The 20,359-nt window shown below is 36.6% G+C and overlaps 1 protein-coding gene across 2 annotated transcripts in view; it reads left to right on the top strand.

Moving 5' to 3' along the window:
* Positions 1-19,374, top strand: part of WDHD1 (WD repeat and HMG-box DNA binding protein 1) — a gene marked incomplete at its 5' end in the record, with an annotated part of 52,974 nt that extends 33,600 nt beyond the window's left edge. The window contains 10 exons of one of the 2 annotated variants that reach the window (XM_084241076.1): positions 5,154-5,268; positions 6,347-6,478; positions 8,486-8,706; positions 8,784-8,902; positions 10,005-10,061; positions 12,203-12,246; positions 12,922-13,092; positions 13,719-13,849; positions 16,623-16,761; positions 19,115-19,374. In XM_084241076.1, coding sequence (XP_084097202.1) covers positions 5,154-5,268; positions 6,347-6,478; positions 8,486-8,706; positions 8,784-8,902; positions 10,005-10,061; positions 12,203-12,246; positions 12,922-13,092; positions 13,719-13,849; positions 16,623-16,761; positions 19,115-19,315 — 1,330 coding nt within the window. In that variant the 3' untranslated portion in view covers positions 19,316-19,374. The remainder of the gene's footprint in view (positions 1-5,153; positions 5,269-6,346; positions 6,479-8,485; positions 8,707-8,783; positions 8,903-10,004; positions 10,062-12,202; positions 12,247-12,921; positions 13,093-13,718; positions 13,850-16,622; positions 16,762-19,114) is intronic. The other variant, XM_084241075.1, reaches the window with a different exon arrangement.
* Between the last annotated feature and the right edge of the window lie 985 nt (positions 19,375-20,359).

Below are 20,359 nucleotides of genomic sequence, written 5' to 3'. Positions count from 1 at the left end.
GGGATGAGAGGATTCACCAGAGACAAAGGGGGAACAGAACAGGCAGATAGAACAAAGTACACTGCTGAGGGGAGCAGCGGGCCAGTCAGGAGAGGTCTGCTGCGCCATGTGGGTAGCTCCCGTCCTGGGATCGAACCCGTGCTGTGGAGGCTGCAGACAGCTTCACAGTTCTGTGCTCAACCACTTGCGCCACCAGGGAGACCCTCTTAATTATTACAATAGGGTAGAGGGCTAGTAGAAATTTAGTAGCTGACCACAAGTATAGAATTCTCAGTGTTTATAGTATCTGTACAATATCGTGTTGAAAGTTTTCCCCTTTGACACCAAACATTTTCTTGGTCTAAATGATTGTCAGTGACATTGTGTAGATATTTGGTGAACAGAGATGTCTTTGCTTTCATGTAGCTTGTAGTCTGATTAGAAAGACAAATAACAGAAAGACAAGTAAATATTAATTAGTACTTGGGATAAATGCCACTAATTAATTTGAGCAGATCCATTGATGGAGAATAACAGAAAATATGGTAGGTAGAGTGATCATAAAAGACTCTTAATAGAGATAGTATTTAAAATAAGAGTGGGAGGGAGAATGAAAATAATCTGTGCAGAGTAAATAGCAGGTACAAAGTCCCTGGGGTCAGAAAAAACTTAGTGAGTTTGAGGAACTAAAAGGGTGTAAACATGGCTAGAGTACAAACAGCAAGTGTTAGTGGGGGTATAAATCCAAGGTGATGTCAGAAAGTTAAGACACAGGCTGCATAATAAGCCAGGATAGAGAACTTTGTACTTTATTTGAAGTATGTCAGGAAGTAATTTAAATGTTTTACCCAGGATTGGTGTAACCTCATTTATGCTATAAAAAGAAAAATATGTGTGGCAACTGGATTGTCAGGGGTAAAACTAGAAGTAGGGTGACCAGTTTTCAACCAGGGAACTTCTCCTCACTCCTGGGAATGTTTGGGAATGTGAAACTATTATCCATCATGCAGAATTGCTGAGAAGGTCAAGTAGATTTTTATATAGAATATACTAAGAACACTGTCAGGCCTTTAGTTAGTGTTCCTTGAATGTCAACTATTAATAATAACAACAGTAAAAATCTTGGTTTTTATGGCTAATGATACCTGTTTATTTAATCTTTTCATTTTAAATGCATTTTCTAATTCAGATTCAGCAGTATTTATGCTTTCTTTTTGATTAGGAAATATATTTCATGAAAAATAATTTTTAAAAAATTCATTTGAAAAAATAAAATAATTCATTTGAGAGTCATTACAGAACACCTGCATTTAATTATGAATATGAAAAATTATTGAATATAGAAGTATCACTCCTACCTCCTTTTGAAATGAACTTCAGTTTAGCAAGAACTGTCTTTATTGTTTCCATTAGAGATTTTTTTCTTGGTCATTACTGGTTAATACATAACTGAGAGTTTACTAATTTTGTGTGCTACAGTCTAATTTGCTCTCTCCAAACATCAGCCTCCCTTCCTTTTCTCTGTTGATTTAAAATGTCCTTTCTTAAGAATTATTTAACATGTTTGAAAACATTCTTTTTCCAAGCTGTATTAATTTAACAAGCTTTTTGCTGTAGTACTGACTAAATGAGCTGTACTATAAAAAAATAAATTAGACCAGCAGCCTAGAAGAGTTGGTTTCTAAAATCATTATCAACTCTTGAGTCAGTACTCTTTTTAGAGTCATGAACAAAGTCCCCTGAACACAGAAGAGCATCCAGTCCAACACAGAAGACCAAGCAGAACTCGCTGACTGGGAAGCTTAGTCAGCTAGATATTGGCCCTCGTTTTCTGCAGTTTGACATTTTCCAACTTTTCCTTTAGTATAATAAGAGAACAAATTTTGTGATTCATTTGAAAAGGAAGTAATTTTGTCTCCTTAGTAAACCAGTTTATTTTTTCACATTTTCTTCTCCAAAACGTTAAGCCATAGTTTCCAAGAAACTCACTCATAGGCAAATTAGCAGTCAGATGAGTTTATTTTTTCTTCTTCCATGAAAGGGATCTCTAACAGAGAAAATGTCTTTTCTACTTTAGTCTTTATTTATTTATTTATTTTTAAAAAGATTTGTTTATTTTATGCGTACAAGAACTGGGGCACAGGCCAGAAGTGTTGGGATGAGAGGATTCACCAGAGACAGAGTGGGGGACAGAACAGGTAGATTGACAGAAATACACTGCTGAGGGGAGCAGCAGGCGAGTCAGGAGAGATCTGCTGAGCCATGTGGGTCACCTCCCTGGCCAGGGATCAACCTCATGTTATGGTGGCTTCAGGTAGCTTCACAATGCTGCATCTACGCCACCAGGGAGGCCCCGTACTTCAAGTCTTTAAAGTTAAGAAAAGAATGTGAGTTGGTCTTTTGTCTTGATATGTGACTGAAAAATAACTATTAATAAAATCCCAATCCATATTTCCTTGTTCTTATGATAATTATTTTCTATGACTAAATCAATAAAGTATTTGCGCCATAAAATTTTTTTTAAACGATTTTTTGTCTATTTATACCTACAAGAACTGGGGTGTAGGCCAGAGGTTTGGGGAAGGGCAGTGAGGATTCACCAGAAACAGAGTAGGAAGCAGAACAGGCAGATCTACTGAAATATACTGCTGAGGGGAGCAGCAGGTGAGATAGGTGAGGTCTGGTGCACCATGTGAGTCAGCTCCCTGGCCAGGGATCGAACTTACACCAAACTTATGCCGCAGTGGTTGGTGATCGCTTGATAGCGCTGAGACTTAACCCCTGTGCTATCAGGGAGGCCCCATTGCTGTAAAATGTTTTTAAACAAGAGGTATAAATCATGTTACAGAAAAAAGTGTCAAGGCAATTAAAGTTATTCTTCATGTTCCTCCTAATTCTGTTACTGTACATTTATATGTATATAATTGGACTTGGCTTTTGTGAATGCACATGCTCTATTTCATCTTGCATGACTAGTAAACCTTTTGTGACTTTTGTGACTAGGTGCATGACATGTCACTTCAATAGATATATTTGCACTGCCACCTCATAGTGTGTGGTAAAATCACTGATTTATATGAAATCATAAAAGGGGAGGAGGAAGAAAGAGAATGAGATTGTATGTTCAAAATGATTGAAATTCTAAAAGCATATTTGTATTTTTATCGGATGACCACAAAAGGTGGCAGGGAGCCTCTACGGGAGGAGAGCCTATATAGTTTATAGTTTGAGAAGGACTCCTGGGTAGTGCCACTTTTTTTTTTTTTTTTTAGTTACTCTAGCAGGCATTTAATAATAATAGAAGATATTTATGAAAAAATTCAAACCTTAATGACTCAATTTCTACTATTCCCTTTAAGAATGTTTAGCCCTAACTGAAATATTGTATTATAAATTAAATGGATAACTATTAGTAAGCACTGAACAGGATACTGTGTTTTTAAAATGACTATGAAAATTTGCCCATGGCTACTGAACAGTATGCAATCATGGTTTTTCAGTGTTTTTTCCTACAGATAATTTAGAGTATATAAGTTAAAAGAATATTCCATGTATATAAATTACCTTTTGAATAATGAATGCTTTTTAATTAATAAATTGCTTCAGGGGCTTCCCCCGTGGTGCAGCGGTTGAGTGCTGGGTTGCGAAGCTGTCCGCAGCCTCTGCAGCACCAGTTCGATCCCCGGCTGCTCCCTGGCCACCGGAGGAGGGTCCCACATGGTGCACAGACCTCTCCTTCTGCCTGCTCTGCTCCCTGCTCTGGCTCTGGTGAATTCTCTCACCCTCCCGTGCTTCTGACTGTACGCAGTGCTTGTATAAATCAATCAATCAATCAATCTTTAAAAAAATAAATAGGGCCTCCCAGGTGGCGCAGCGGTTGAGCGCTGGGTTGCGAAGCTGCCCGCGGCCTCTGCGGCGCCGGTTCGATCCCCAGCTGCTCCCTGGCCACCGGAGGAGGGTCCCACATGGCGCATAGACCTCTCCTGCCGCCCGCTGCTCCCCTCAGCAGTGTACCTCGGTCCTTCTGCCTGCTCTGCTCCCCGCTCTGGCTCTGGTGAATTCTCTCACCCTCCCACGCTTCTGACTGTACCCAGTGCTTGTATAAACAAAACAAACAAACAAATAAATAAATAAAACATGCCTCTATAAAAAATCAATAAATAAATAAATAAAATTGCTTCAGTAGTCCTCCCATTAGGCATCGTTGAATGCCTTACATAACTTATTAGAAAAGGTTTAGACAGTCCTTGTCCACTGAACTATAATATTATCATATGAAGCAATCTTTGATGTAGAGATTAGGTATACATTATAATCTTTTAATGATATAAAAGTAGTCTTTATATCATTAATGGATTTTCTGCTCTGCTCTCACAATATCTAAGAAGATAGTTCCCTTATTGGACAGTTCATCATCTTTTTCTCTTATTTTAGACTTTTTACCAACAATACCAGATATTCCCAAACTGATGAAGGAAAGTGAATATGCTTCATCAACATTTTACTTTAGGGTGTTCTGATTTATAATATAGATAACCATGACAGGTGTTTATGGCACAATTGGTAAATTTTAAAAGTCAGCAGTTTGTTAAGGAAAATCTAAAGAGAGCTGACTTGACATTTGGTGATTGCTGTGTAACAAAGCTGATGAGAGATGTTTGAAATTCTTGAAATGCTTGGAGGGATAGTTTTTAATATTTAATCAGGCTTACAGTAGGTTTTTTTTGGTTTTTTTTTTTTTTAAAGATTTATTTATTAGATTTATTTTTATTTATTTATACATGCACTAGGTACAGTCAGAAGCGTGGGAGGGTGAGAGAACTCACCAGAGCCAGAGCGGGGGGCAGAGCAGGCAGAAGGACTGAAGTACACTGCTGAGGGGAGCAGCGGGCGGCAGGAGAGGTCTGCGCGCCATGTGGGACCCTCCTCCGGGGCCGGGGAGCAGCCGGGGATTGAACCGGCGCCACCGAGGCCGCGGGCAGCTTCGCAACCCAGAGCTCAACCGCTGCGCCACCGGGGAGGCCGTACAGTAGGTTTTTTTTTAAAGACAAATTTGTTGTGTTTTATTGAGCCAAGTATTGGAATAGTGTTATTCCAATTTTGGAAATTTTATATTTTAGCACTTTTTATGTCATTTGGGAAGTTTTGATGGAGAGATTTTTCTTTGTTGACAGGTGCATTCCATGTAAAGGTTCTCGGTTTCCTCCCACCCTTCCGCGCCCTGCTGTAGCTATATTATCATTTAAGCTTCCTTACTGTCAGGCTGTAACAGAAAAAGGACAAATGGAGGTATGTGGAAACTTTATCTTGACACTGAATTTGATAACATACTGCCTGTAACACTAGCATTGAAAAATACCATGATGACTTTTGAGTGTTCAAAAAATTACTTTACAATTAAATAAGCAGCAGTAGCAGGGAGGGAAGAGACTATATGATATAAAAGAAGTATTTCAGCCAGACACACTAACTGTTGGGAAGTGTGTGAAGAAAGGGAACCCTTGTACACTGTTGGAGGAGATGTAGGTTGGTTCAGCCCCTGTGGAAAACAATATGGAGGCTTCTCAAAATTTTAAAATACATCTCTCTTACAATGTAGCAATTCTATTCCTAGTACTCAAAAGATACAAAAACACTAATACAAAAGTATATTAGCAGCACTATTTACACTAGCAAGTTATGGAAACAATCTAAGTTTCCAACAACAGAATGGAATACTACATTTACACAATGGAATACTAAGCTATTAAAAAAGATGAAATCTTGTCATTTATGAAAACATGAATAGAATTGGAGGGACTATGCTAAGTGATGTAAGTCAGAAGAAGACAAATGCTGGGTGATTTCACTTATATATAAAATATAGAGAAATAAAACAAACAGAAAAACTAAACTCAAACAAACCTTAGAAATCTGACTGTAGAACTAAATCTACAAGAGAAGGGGAGACCCAGTGAAATAAGGTAGAAGATTATGGCTGCTTTGTGGTAGACATGGTGCTGTAATATACGTGTGAAGAGGTGTGAACCTATACCCGCAAGTTATACACAGTGTTAAAAACCATTGTTACCTTGATAAAAATAATGCAATAAAAAAAAGAAAGAAAAATGAGAGTTCTGGAGCTGGATGGTGGTGATGGTTGCATTAACACTGAATGTACTTAATGCCACTGAACTATACCATTAAAAATAGTTAAAATGGTCAATTTTATGTAAGATATTTTACTACAAAAAGAATACTAAAAATACTAGCCAAAAAAGACAGGAATATTTTAGAAAATATTTTATTTAGAAACTGGTATCTTAAGAAATATTTCACACTTGCCTGAGATGAAGCTGATTATAAGCATTTTCTTCTACTTTTATAGGAACAATTTTGGCGTTCAGTTTTGTTTCACAACCATCTTGATTATTTAGCTAAAAATGGTTATGAATATAAAGAAAGCACCAAAAATCAAGCAATAAAAGAACAACAGGAACTTTTAATGAAAATGCTTGCGGTGAGTAAAATAAATATACTGAAAAAAATTAAGTTAAATGCTTTTCCATAGGTTGAATTTGCTAAAGGTATGTGAATTAGCACTAAGGTCCACAACCTATATTTCTTATGTTGTATTCTATGGTATCTTTATCCCTTAAAAGTTTTGTTGCCCAGTTGATGATGCAGTTAAATATTTCAAACATTACCTTGTGTCTAAGATCACAGGCAGAAAAAAACTTTCTCAGTCCTACTTCCCTTTTTGCTTTTGCCTACCAGTCTGTTAGAATAGGCTCTCCAGGTGATTCTGATGCTTAAGAAAGCATCACCTCTAGCTCCTACTTTTATCATGTGCAACAAATAAAATTTGAGTATGGGCTTTTAGACATCCAAGGGTGGGCTAAAGCTTGGATAAGGCTGTTAGAGAGACATGCCTACCTTCAGTCATCCCCTGAGGCAACTGTGTATGATAGAAGTTTGTTTACAGTCAGTGACCCAATTTTGGTGGGTTGGATATTTAAGTAAATTTATCTTTGAAGATCATTAAGCTTTTGAATCATAGCTTCCTATGTTTGTGTCATCACTACAGGTTGGCTTATGGAAAAGAGTATATAGTATTTCTTCTCTGCTCATCTTGCAGCTTACTGGACTAAGTCCTTTCAGGGCAGTGACCGTGTCTCATTCAGTGCTGTATACTTGGCACTGATGTGGTGTCTAATACGCAGTAGACCCGCCTTTCCTTGAGATAGTAAATGATCCAGACTTTTCATTTTAGAGTTCAGGAAAAAAGATACTGAGGGAAAAGTGATATCTGAGACCACAGAATAATTATAAGTCCAGCTTCCACAGGTGTATTTACTACTTTCACCCCTATACAACATTGCCTTCTTTGAGTTTAGTATTAAAGAAGTTAAGTCTATCATAGAGTAAGTTTTGTTCCTTTTATAAAGTGTCATTTGTAATATAGAAACTAGTAACCTTTTTACTTTCTACAACACATGTACGGAAGCATGTTTGATTTATTTACCACTTAGTCTTCGCAGGGAACTAGTTAGCTTTGGGTACTAGTTGTTTCTTTAGCAGTCCGGGTCCCCTGACATATGCCCACAGTTTGGCCTAGTAACTCGGAAAAGCATACTACTTCCGTTCATTTTCAAACACCCCCTGAGGCAGAGTATGGCCCTGATTGAGAAGTACTGCTTACAGACAAGTGATGCTAGAAAACTTGAGGACATGCAGGTGACTATCTAAAACTTCTATGCTGATGGATGAAAACTGGATGCCTTAATTTACAGTCCTTCTACCCTAATTATAAGACCCTTGGTAGACTTAGAGGTAATATTATTCCTCACTTTAGTTTCCTCAAGTTGAGTAGCTAAAATTTCACAGAAAAAGTCAAAGTTTTCTAAGAGATGGTAAACATATGTCCTTTATTTTATGTTGTAAATACCAAAAAAAAAGACAAGTAAACGGAAGTTGTTAATTTCGAAATTGTATGATTTTTGGTAGTTGGAGAGTATAAAGGATCACACTTAAAAATGAATGGATCAATCTACTTGCCCCACCCAAATTCACATAGCATTTGTATGCCAATTCTGAGCAAAGTATTAATAAAAAGCACATCATTTACAATTTATTTCTCCTTTGAATTTGTTACCCTATTTGGCAAGGGTGTGGTGGGGACTGAATTCAGAGAACGACATTTGAATTTTAAATGAATCACTTTACTTGTAAGCATGATAGCTTGAAATGATATGCCTTATTTCAGTGAATCTGAGCTGCTATTCATTGTAAAATGTTCTATCACTTTATTTATTTAAGCTACTGAGACAGAAAAAATGCTCCCATTCTGACCTACCATCAATTTTAAGAATCTTCCCAATTTCAGACATGTTTAAGTATGTAGAAATGTGCATATTAGAATTAATGAGATGCAATATCTAGAAAAATATTTTTTCAGTTTTGCTCATGTTTTGTTTTTAAAGTTTTTCATCACGTGATTTCATTTCCCTCCCCTTTTTTGTGTTAGCTTTCTTGTAAACTGGAGCGGGAATTTCGTTGTGTAGAACTTGCTGATCTAATGACTCACAATGCTGTGAACTTAGCAATTAAATATGCTTCTCGTTCTCGGAGATTAATATTGGCCCAAAAACTTAGTGAACTGGCTGTAGAGAAGGCATCAGAATTGGCAGCAACACAGGTAGAAGAGGAGGAAGAGGAAGAAGATTTCAGAAAAAGGTTGAATGCTGGGTAAGAAATAGTTGCTTGAGTTTTCCTTTGCTATATGAATAGTAAGTTGGTGTTTATTAAATTATATTGTCTCTTAGTTATAGTAATACTACAACAGAGTGGAGCCAGCCACGGCTCAGAAATCAAATTGAAGATGATGCAGAAGACACCAGAGAAGCTGATGATACAGAAGAAAAACCAGAAATACCTAAGTATGGTAAGATACATTTTTTTCAAAGATTTATTTTATTTATTTATGCATACAAGAGCTGGGGTGTAAGCCAGAGTTGCAGGGGCAGGGTGCGTGTGTGTGTGTGTGTGTGTGTGTGTGTGTGAGAGAGAGAGAGAATTCACTAGAGACAGAATAAGGAACAGAAGAAGTGGATTGACTGAAATACGCTGCTGAGGGGAGCAGTAGGCAAGATAGGAGAGGTCTGCTGCGCTTTGTGGGTCCGTTCCCTGGCCATGGATTGAACTAGTGCTGCAGTGGCTGCCAATAGCTTTATAGTGCTGAGACTTAAAACCCCTTGTGCCACCAGGGAGGCCCTGGTAAGATACATTTTTTTTTTTAAATTTTTAATTTTTTTTAAAGATTTATTCATGTATGCATACAAGAACGGGGGTACAGACCAGAAGTGTAGAGGGTGAGAGGATTCACCAGAGATAGAATCGAGAACAGAACAGGCAGATTGACTGAAATACACTGCTGAGGGGAGCAGCGAGTGAGACAGGAGAGGTCTGCTGCACCACAGGGGTTGCTCCCTGGCCTGGGATCGAACTCGTGCTGCAGAGGCTGCAGTTAGTTTCATCGGTTGCGTCTTAACCCCTTGCAACACGAGGGGGGTCCAAGATACATTTTTTTTTAAATTTTTTTTTAAAGATTTATTTATTTATTTATTTATTTATACAAGCACTGGGTACAGTCAGAAGCGCGAGAGGGTGAGAGAATTCACCAAGCCAGAGTGGGGAGCAGAGCAGGCAGAAGGACCGAAGTATACTGCTGAGGGGAGCAGCGGGCAGCAGGAGAGGTCTGCGCGCCACATGGGACCCTCCTCCAGTGGCTGGGGAGCAGCCGGGGATTGAACCGGCGCTGCAGAGCCTGCGGGCAGCTTCGCAACCCAGCGCTCAACCGCTGCGCCACCGGGGAGGCCCCCAAGATACATTTTTAATTCAAATTAAAATAAGAAATGTATGTGATTTTCCCTATTTTACTTGGCTGAGAGAAATTGAATAATTACACCTTTTCAACATCTTTGATCTCCGATTATAGAGTATGACTCTTCCCAATTTAATTGTATTGTTTTATCTTAATTCTATAGGACAGAGCCCATTTTTCAAAAGTGCAAATTCTTCTGATGTGCCAACTGTTACATCAGGTAGGAAATATTTAATAGCAAGAAAATATTCCAAGTAATTTTTAAAGTGTTATATCTACTCAAATATACCTTACCTTTTAGGGCCTGCTTTTTATCTATTTTTTTTAAATGAAAACAAAAAACATTTTTATCAAAACACCTTTATCAAAGATGTTATATCTAAAACTGTGGTCATTTAACAAATATTTATTAAATGCTTTTATGTGTCAGGTATTTGACTAGATAAAGGGCACACAAGTCAAACATACATGTGAGATTGATCCCTGCCTTAATATTATTGCAGCCTAGCTGGGAAGACAGATATTGAAGATAAGTCTGGATGTTACTAAGGATATATGCAGGTTGCTGGAAAAACTGCTAAAAGGAGTTGAAAATAGTTGCCTTTGGATGTTGAGACTAGGAGATAAAGAAGGCTGGAGTAGGGAACCACCTAAATTTTTTTTTTTTTTTGAAGCATAAACCTTACAGTAATGAGCTAACTTTTTAAACTATATACATATATTACTCTAATAAATTTTTTAAAAGTGCATTATTAAAAGAGCATACAATAGCTGACTAGAATCTAGTTAGAGGTGAGGTACGGGTAGAGACCCCAAGAAAGCCTCAAGGAGTCTTTAAAGCAGAGACCTCAAGGATTAGCAAGAGTCAGCTAGGCAAAGATGAGTGGGGGCAAGAGCAGAAAAGAAGCAGATGGACTTATGGAACAGCTTGTGTGAGAATAAAAGAGTGGTATGAAGAACACAGAAAGAAAAGAGGAAGTGATGCTCAATGGTTATGGGGCGCCAGAAAGCCACCAAATCATGCAGATTCATGTAGGCCATAATAATGATTTTGATCTTTATTCCAAGATCTCTGGGGGATTATTGTAGGTTTGTAAGCAGGGTTGTCGCATGGCATACTGCAGAGGAGGGACTTGTGGAAGGAGACTACTGAGGCAGTCGAAATGAAAAGGAATAGTGACTTGGGCTAGGGTGGTTGTAATTGATGTTAATCAGAATGGGGAGAACTGAAGCGGTGTTTTTGAAGGTGCTGCAGAGAGTGCAGAAGTTCATGATCTTAAGAATGACTCAGATTTTAACTTGAGTACCAGAGTGAATAATGGTGCTACTTACTCTGTCAGTAAACACGAAGGTAAGGTTTAGATAGAAGGGTGACAGATTACTGAGATAAGTAGCTATCACATAGACAGTTTCATATTTGGGTCAGGGACTCAAGAAATTAATTGGCGCTGGAGATACAAGATAAACCATAAGTATAGCCATTTAAACCCTAAGCATGAATGAGCAAGGATTGTGAAAAGCTCTAAAGTGAGAAATAAAATGAACTTAGGCCTAGGGAATCTCCACTAGATGGTGGAGGAGGCAGAATCATTAAAAGAAAACTGATACCAGAAAGGAAGGAGTTAAGCCAGGAAATTGAGTATCTAGAAGACAGCATCAAGAAGAAAGCAATATTCAGCTATGTGGAATGCTGTTGGGAAGTCAAATAAGAGGGATGATTGGAAAGTGTGGGCCTCTTAGAGATTGTTGAATTCTTAGTAAGAGCAGATTCTATAGGGTGGTAAGGCAGTAAGCCATGTTACAGTGGGTAGAGGACTTTACAAGAGGTAAAAAAATGGAAATAGTTGAATAAGCAGCTCTTGAGAAATTTGATGGTGTGAGGGAGGTGAGAGAAAATGGTGGCTAGAAGTGATGTGAAATAGAGCTTGTTTTTTTGTTTAAGTTAGGACACTGGAGTCATTAGAGTCAATTAAGCTAGGACATCTTGAGTTAAAACTGGAGGTGGTGACTGATAGATCAAGTTTCTTCACAAAGCAGGAGGGAATGGGATCTAGAGCACAAGGGGAGGGATTATTAACCCTAGCTAAAATAAAGCACATTTTCCCATTGTATCAGGAGAAAAGGATAGAGCTATGGGTACTGGGTTTGTGTATTTCATAGTGGCACATTGGCATAGTTCCTATCTAATAGCTTTTATTTTGTCTTGAGAATAGGAAGAAAGTCATGTAGTTGTTAATAGTTTTAGAGTTGCAACGTACCTTTATTTTCACATAATGTAGATTAAAATAATTCATCTACTATTTAAAAAGTCAGAAACCTTTTTATTACTACCATTAAATGGGGCTTTCTTTTTTATGAAAGGTGCAGTTACCACTAACAACCAAGGACGAGTAAATCCCTTCAAGGTAAACTCTTTCCAGTGATATTTTCTATTATTTAAATACATTCCCCTACAGAGAAATATGTCTAAACCAACAGATGACCTTCCCCAGGCTTAGAGGTATTAAAGACTGAAGCAGATCTTTGTGAAAACAAAGACAAAAGCAGCACTAGTTCACCCTTAAGCTAACAGTTCTATTTTCCTTTTTTTTTTTCTGAAAGATTTATTTTTATTTATTTATGCATACAAGAACTGGGGTATAGGCCAGAGGTGCAGGGATAGGGGGTGAGAGGATTTATCAGAGACAGAGTGGGGAGCAGAACAGACAGGTTTACTGAAATACATTGCTGAGGGGAGCAGTGAGTGAGACAGGAGAGGTCTGTTGTACCATGTGGGGATCAAACCCAGGATGCAGTGTTGATAGTGCTGAGACTTAACCCCTACGCCACCACAGAGGCCCCAGTTCTGTTTTTCTAAGTATACTTTCTTCTAAGTATCTATGGTTTTGAGAAATTATTCCATGTTGTTCTTGGGGATGTGGTATTTCGGAAAATATACATCAATCTTAATTTGGATTGTACCAAATATATTTAATCCCCAAGTGAGACTATAATACAACTTAAAATAAATTTAAAGGGAAAGTCTCAGGATTATTTTTTCTTCTTCAAGCATCAAATACTAATGGTATTTTGTTCTTTAGGTATCAGCCAATTCTAAAGAGCCAAACATTTCAGTGAATTCACTACGTTCAACGAATATTTTAGATAATATGAACAAATCATCCAAGAAATCCACTGCACTTATTCGAGCTACAAATAATGAAAAGTCTCCGGTTATAAAACCTCTAGTTCCAAAACCAAAGTCTAAGCAGGTACTGTTTCAGCTCTCCACAATCTGCAATAAGTAGCATGTGACCTGTTGGTCTTATTTTGGTTTTGTCCACTGATTCAGGGACAGGACAGGAGGCTGTACTTATTTATTATTGATTGTCTAGTTAGAGCAATGGTTCCCAATTTGGTTTTGCTCCAGAAATGCTTTTTAAAAATATCTATACCTAGATCTGAGGGATCCAGACATCTATCTATATTTTGGGTTTTTTTTTTTTTTTTTTTTTTCCGTAAAGTTCTGATGCATATTCCTGTTTAGTGACAACTGGTGTGGTGCCTGGCCCTGGGCTTCTCTTGTTCTGTGTTCTAATTTTGCCTCCTCTGCTACTTAATTCATCCTCAATTGTGATCAGTAAAATAAATCCCTTGTTTATCTTTTCCATGTCATAAAATTTTATTCCTTTAGGAAACATGGAATTTGAAGTATGGGGTGTTTTTGTTTTGGTGTATGTGCATGTTTATTCTCAGCTGAGAACCTCAGGACATCACATGTTGATATAAGAATTTTATAACTTAGAATTCACAATTCTCAAAATTTGCTTGTAACATACAAAATTATCTAGTGTTTTTTTTTTTTTTTTTCTGGTTTTTATAATGTTTGTCTTCATAGGCATCTGCAGCATCCTATTTCCAAAAAAGAACTTCCCAGACTGATAAAACTGAGGAAATAAAAGAAGAAAATCCTAAAAATTCACCAGCTGAAACCTCAGATCTCTGTCCTCAAAACTCTGAAAGCCAAAGGTCAGTACATAGCGAAACAGTATTCTCAGGATGCAGTGTCCCACTAACAGAGGCAACAATACAAAATCATCCAACTCTGTTATTCATTATTATAAACACTACATGGCACTGGTAGTGGGCATTCTGATGACTTGTGACTTTAAGGAAGCCACAAGTATTGAGTAATGTCTGTATTGCTTATTAAAGTATATGTTGATAAATTGTGTGTATTTTTTAACTTGTATATGTTTTATTGGGACACCATATTTTATAGTTAGCTCATTTTTAGGTTTGATTTTTTTTTTCCTTTTTAAAAATCGAAGTAGTGATAGTTTACTTTGCTTTTAAATAGATAATCTAGCTACATGGAAGAAACATAGTCAAAAGATAGAAAAAGATGTGTGATGAGTGAATTTCTTTCCTGACCACCCAACTCCCCTCTCCATAAATAATATCAGCAATGAGTTTCTTTCATAGCCTACCAGAATTACTCTGTGTATGTGCAGAATACTTATATTTGTTCTTTTTAGTTTTACAGAAATGGTAGCATTCATATTCTTCTGTATCCCGCCTCCCCACTCACTTAATAGCAGTTTGTGCAGATCATTTTGAGTTACTATATAAAGAGTCCTTTAACAAAACTAGCAGTGAAGCTATGAATTGGAGACATTCATGGGTGGGGAGAGAGGAAGGGATCGAAACAGGAGGGAAGAACACAAGAGTCTATGGTGATGTTCACGGGTGTCTTGGTGGTGGTAATTTTATGGGGACAACACCTGAGAGAAGAAATCAAGCATTGTACAAAAATGAACAATGGTATAAAAAAGAAAGAAAGAAGGAAGGAAGAGGAGGGGAGGAGAGGATGAAGAGGGGAGGGGAGGGAGAAATCAGCCAAAAAGACTGAAAAAAAAAGAGTTTTCATTAATCTTTTACCATCTATTGAATGGGTATACTGTAATCCACTTCATACTTGGCTGGTTGACAAATGCTGTCTCTTGCTAGCACAAGTAGTACTGCAATGAGTAATTTTATAGTATCATTTTTCCATATGCATATAAGGTGGATTCCTCCATGATTCAAGTTGATATGTACATGTAAATCCAGTAGATATTGCCAAATTCTTCTGCATTGATGTTATATCATTTTATACACCCCTAGCAAAATATGAGAGTTCTTGTTTGCCTCAGTCTTATTTGCCCAGCAGTGCCATATGTTACCAAATGTCTATCTCTGCTATGCCATATTTATTTGAAATGCATCAGTTAAATGGATAAAGTCACCGTTTCATGTTTAACATTACCTTATATAACCAGTATCCACTTTAATTTGAGAAGTAGTTATGGTTTTTATTTTTCCTATTTTGTTATGAATTCAGATTAGATATTAAAAGTGAAAATTTTATTTAAAAAGATTAAACTTGTATTATCAACTGACTATATGAAAAACTTACTGAACTCTCATTCAGGAATTACCTCTGTTTAGCCAAATATTTTGTCACAGATATGATAAACTAGATCAAATTTGAAAAGAAATGTCCAATTTTGGTTTCTTTTGTAAAAGCAGTTTAGGGACAGGAATGCCATGATTTAGATTTTGACATTGCCCCGTTTGATTAAAATTTGTATTAATTTCTGGAAATTTAAGAACTTTTGCTTAGTGTTGCAATTTGTTTTATTGTTTGTTTCTGGAAGTAGAATTACCTTAGAAGACTGCTTGAACTTTGTATCATTTCAGATATTGTCAAGCAGTTATAGCTATGTTTAGACAGAAATCAATTACTTAGAAAGACAATTATTTCCTTCTTTTTTAGTTAATTAAAGATTTTATACTTGATTTGTATTTGAGATATGTTTATATCCCATGTTTTTGTTTCATTTAAAATTGTAAACATTTCCCCCTGCTATTTTTGCCACTAATTTTTTCTGCATACTTATTAAATGTGTTATTTAGTATTCACTCAGCTACAGCATAGTGAAAGGCAGTATAGCTACTGTGCTAAGCATAGGGACTCTGAGGTCAAACTTGCCTGGCTCTTGAATCCTGGATTTGTCTTTCATGATCTGTGTACTCTGGAGTAAGTTATTTCACCTCTCTGAGCCTCATTTTCCTCATCTATCAAGTGGAGATATTAATTGTACCTCCCTCAATTGGGTATTATAGACTAAATGAAGTAATACACATAAGCCATTTAGAACCATGCCTGGCAGATAATAAAAATTGTGTTAAATCATTTGTGACCTAAAGACATTTTTGTCCAGAGTGGAATCTAATAAAATTGACAAGTGTGCTGTGTTTACACTTGACGTAATAATGATATAAGGAAAGATGGACACTGCCATGTCGACTGTGAGAGCAAAGCTGAGGGGAGGGTAAGGAGCTTGAGAGAAGTCATGAAGATTTCAAATAGCGGGACTGGGAAGTTGAGGAAGAACCTACCAAGGACACGTGAAAGAATTTTATAGGGCCAGAGGGGCTAAGTGAGGTTGGAGACCTTGAATCTGTTAGCATTCAGAGTGTTCTGAATGCAGTGTTCAAGGTTGTTGCACTTGGAAAATATAAATGTGAGTAATCCTTTTAAATTGGCCTTACAAAAAGATCTTTGAGGTTATTATTCCTGCAGTCTCCAAGGCAGTTTTAAGTAATGTGTAATACGAGTATTAACAAATATAATTAATTGCTTCTTTAACTTTATATAGGTATGTAAAAACTAATGGTTAATTACTAATCTGCAGAATCACAGAGCATTTAAAACTGTCTTTAAGTTTCAAACTTTTTTACATAATTGTTATTTTAGGCCAAAGACTGGGTTCCAGATGTGGCTAGAAGAAAACAGAAGTAATATTTTGTCTGACAACCCTGACTTTTCAGATGAAGCAGACATAATAAAAGAAGGAATGATTAGATTTAGAGTACTGTCAACTGAAGAAAGGAAGGTAAGTATAATCATGCTGAAATTGAGATCTTAGTGAATTCCTAGGTTTTAAAAATACTTATACCCTTTTGTTTTTTCAAATGGAATACATTGAGATATACTCTTGGTGAGGAAGAAATTAAATAACTGAAATTATTCTACACTTTGAACTTGTAATAGTTAACACTGATAGTTAATTATAATTATTAGTTGGTGTTCATGGGTAATTTTTTGGCAGATAAACTGTTTATATTTGTATAAGTTCCTGCGTGTTATAATTAAGGGAGTACCCCAAGAAAAGTACATTACTAGTAAATCAAAAGCAAATAAAATTAATAAATACAAATACAGTTAACTCATATTTTTGGACTACTATTTTAGGATCCTTGTTAAAAAAAAAATGCTCTTTACTTATACATTGAATACTTAAAGAGATTACTGAAGGAGATTTTGTTCCAGTCCTTTACATAGAAATTAGCCAGGTAGATTGTACTTACTGCTCCTCAGGTGAATTTTTGCCATGTGAAGGAAGGCTAGGAGCAGCTTTCTGATTCAAAGGGAAAGAACATGGATGGGGTTTCAGTGAAATCCTGGACTTCACTTTCCCAGGGATGGCATTGTGCAGATAGGCACCTAGTGACATAGATACTTGCCTTAATAAGCTGGGCTATAGGAATAAAGAAATTTCAAAATGAGGAAGCTAGAAATTGGTCTAACCACCTCTAGCTTTATTTAGACTCTCAATGGCAAATTTATGTTTCTTTTCAAAAGTATTCATAAAGGGATAAGAATTTTCTAGGAATTAGATAAGATGGCATAGAGTAAGACCTTATACAGCAGAAGAGGAAGAGACTTGACAATGTTATGATTATATTTTCAAATACTTAAACACATAATCAGTATTTTTGCTGTTAATAGAAACAGGAGTATTCTAGTGACTAATCTATTATGAAGGAGTTCCTTAGAATTATTAAGTGTTATTTATACTTTTCGAATATATTTCTCCCTTCTGTTTATTAAATTTCCTTGAAACCCAGGTCATGTAGAAAAATGGGGGGAGGGAGTAGAGGAGGATATTCTCCACTTATTGGGGCACTCAGTTGTGTCCCTACAAATATTGTTACTGAATTTATCTCTGGATAGGAATGCTATAAAAAATATTGCCTGCACATTTATATTGAGTGAAAATTGTAAGAAGGGATGTCATTTGCCATACTGTGAATAATGCATTTAACAGTTGTATGTAACCTAACTTTTACAATTTTTAAAGTTTTTTTAAAGATTTATTTATGCATACAAGAACTGGAGTACAGGCCAGAGGTGCAGGGGGTGAGAAGATTCATCAGAGACAGAGTGGGGAACAGAACAGCAGGACTGACTGAAATACACTGCTGAGGGGAGCAGTGGACGAAACAGGAGAGGTCTGCTGCACCACGTGGGCAGCTCCCTGTCTGGGGATCAAACTTGTGCTGCAGTGGTTGCAAATAACTTCATGGGTTGTGTCTTAACCCCTTGCGCCACCAGGGAGGCCTCAATTTTTAAATTTTTATGGTAAACCTTAAACATTTACTGTTTAATTAGTCTGTTAATGTAAACTATTCTATAGCTGGAAGGTCCCCTTTTCTGCAGTAAATAAGTGGGAAGAGAAGTGCAGTAGGAGGAGGAAGAACTATTACAGTTTAAGAGAGATTAAATTGACAAGTGAAATGAGTGAATCTTCTTTGGTTCTCACTGAGTGAATAGAAGCCAGTCCCAAAAGAGTATTTACTGTCTGTAACACTCTGAAATGACAAAGTGATAGAAATTAAGAGCAGAGTGCTGGGGGCCAGAAGTTGGGGCCTGGCGAAGGATTGTCGGGGGTGGGTGGGCAGCATGTGGTGATGAAACTTGTTATTTTTTTTAATGTGTTGTAACCTATGATGGAATTAAATACACACACAGAGAAGTAACATAGGATTGTATTGATGTCAGTATCCTGGTTGTAATAATGCACTATAGTTTTGTCAGGTGCTACCTTTCAGGTTAAAGGGTACATGGGATCTTCCGATACAGTTACCTACAATGGTTGTGAATCTACAGTAATTTCAAAATTAAGTTTCATTTTTAAAAAGGCACCTGCTGTTATTTGCACATAATATGGCTAAATACAAGCAGAGTTTAGATTGAAATATTACAGATAGAATGTAGAAATTTTAATGTGCTCTGCAATGGCATAATTAGAAGTTTGTTAATAATGAGAACCCTTGATGATTCGTTTAACAATTCAAATGTTAATTATGCTGCTTTATATATGAGGATATTACCTAGAAAGTAAAGAAATCATTCCATTTCTTTGTTATTGCCTAAATATCTTTCCTCAAAATATTTTTACCAAGGCATGGGCTACCAAGGCCAAAGGAGGAGCTGCTAGTGATGGAGCTGAAGCAAAGAAGCGAAAACGTGTGATTGATGAAAGTCATGAAATTGAAAACCAGAAAGAAAAAGCAAAGGAGAATCTGAACTTGCCTAAAAAGCAAAAACCTTTAGATCTTTCTGTGAATCAGAAACTGTCAGCTTTTGCATTTAAGCAGGAATAAAAGAAGGAAATAATCTGGAAAAGTAATGGATATTTTACTCATCTTTGATGAATCTAAACTCAAAGAAAAAACTCTGTAGGAAACTCAATCTATATTAAGAGTTTAAAGATAACATGTGTCTTTATAGGATAATATAGTAATTATATTGGTTTTACAGGTCTTGTGTAAAAACTATCATCTCTGCAAATAGCTCTACCCTTAAATGGGGGACCATTAAGAAGCACTGTGATTATGGTCATTAACTTGAGGCCACGGTCATGTCCCCATGAAAGCCAGTTTGATTTATTTCTTACTTACAAAATAACAGCAAGATCTAAAATCTTCTGACCAATGAATTACCTTCTCGGGGTTTTTTGTTTGCTTTATGTCATGTACTGGACTAGTACAATTGTCCTCTTTCCAACTATGTCACCATCGACTGTTCTCTATGTCTAAACTATACCTAGGGGACCAACCATATTTTTTAATATGGGTCCTGAACATGTAAATAATTTTGTAGATGAGATTTGTTTGTTTTAAAATTCATGTGTGACGTTGAATTGTCTGTATAGACTTTTTTTAAAGAATATTTTTACATTTTCATATTTAGCTTAATATGTGTTTCCATAAAGTGGGAAAGTTTCTAGAAAATGCGTTTTATATTACCATAATTTCTACCCCCCACCTCCATCTTGCTACACAGAAGAAAAAAAATAAAGATCCTGTTTTGGTAGCATTACATCCCAGGGCATCATGTGCACCCGGTTAGATACTGTGGTTATCAGCATCAGCAGTGACTTTATGAGCAAGTCTTTGAAGCCTTGATAAGAGAATAGTTAAAGAGTTAGGGAAAGTGTTTCACTCCTCTTTCATTACAAACAAACATGATTTTATTAAGCATTTCATACATTTTTGGTTATTCTTAACAGAGCTTAATATAAATGCAGCCTCATAATATCAGGGCAGAGTACAGAAATGAAATCAGGTGACTCAAAGTTGAGGATCATTTTATAAGTTGGAAGGAATAAAAAATATGTTGAAAATTTAGATGGATAAGAGCCAAAA

This window comes from Talpa europaea, assembly GCF_964194135.1.
Source record: "Talpa europaea genome assembly, chromosome: 8".
Taxonomy (NCBI): Eukaryota; Metazoa; Chordata; class Mammalia; order Eulipotyphla; family Talpidae; genus Talpa; species Talpa europaea.
This window is presented reverse-complemented; position numbering and strand designations above follow the sequence as displayed.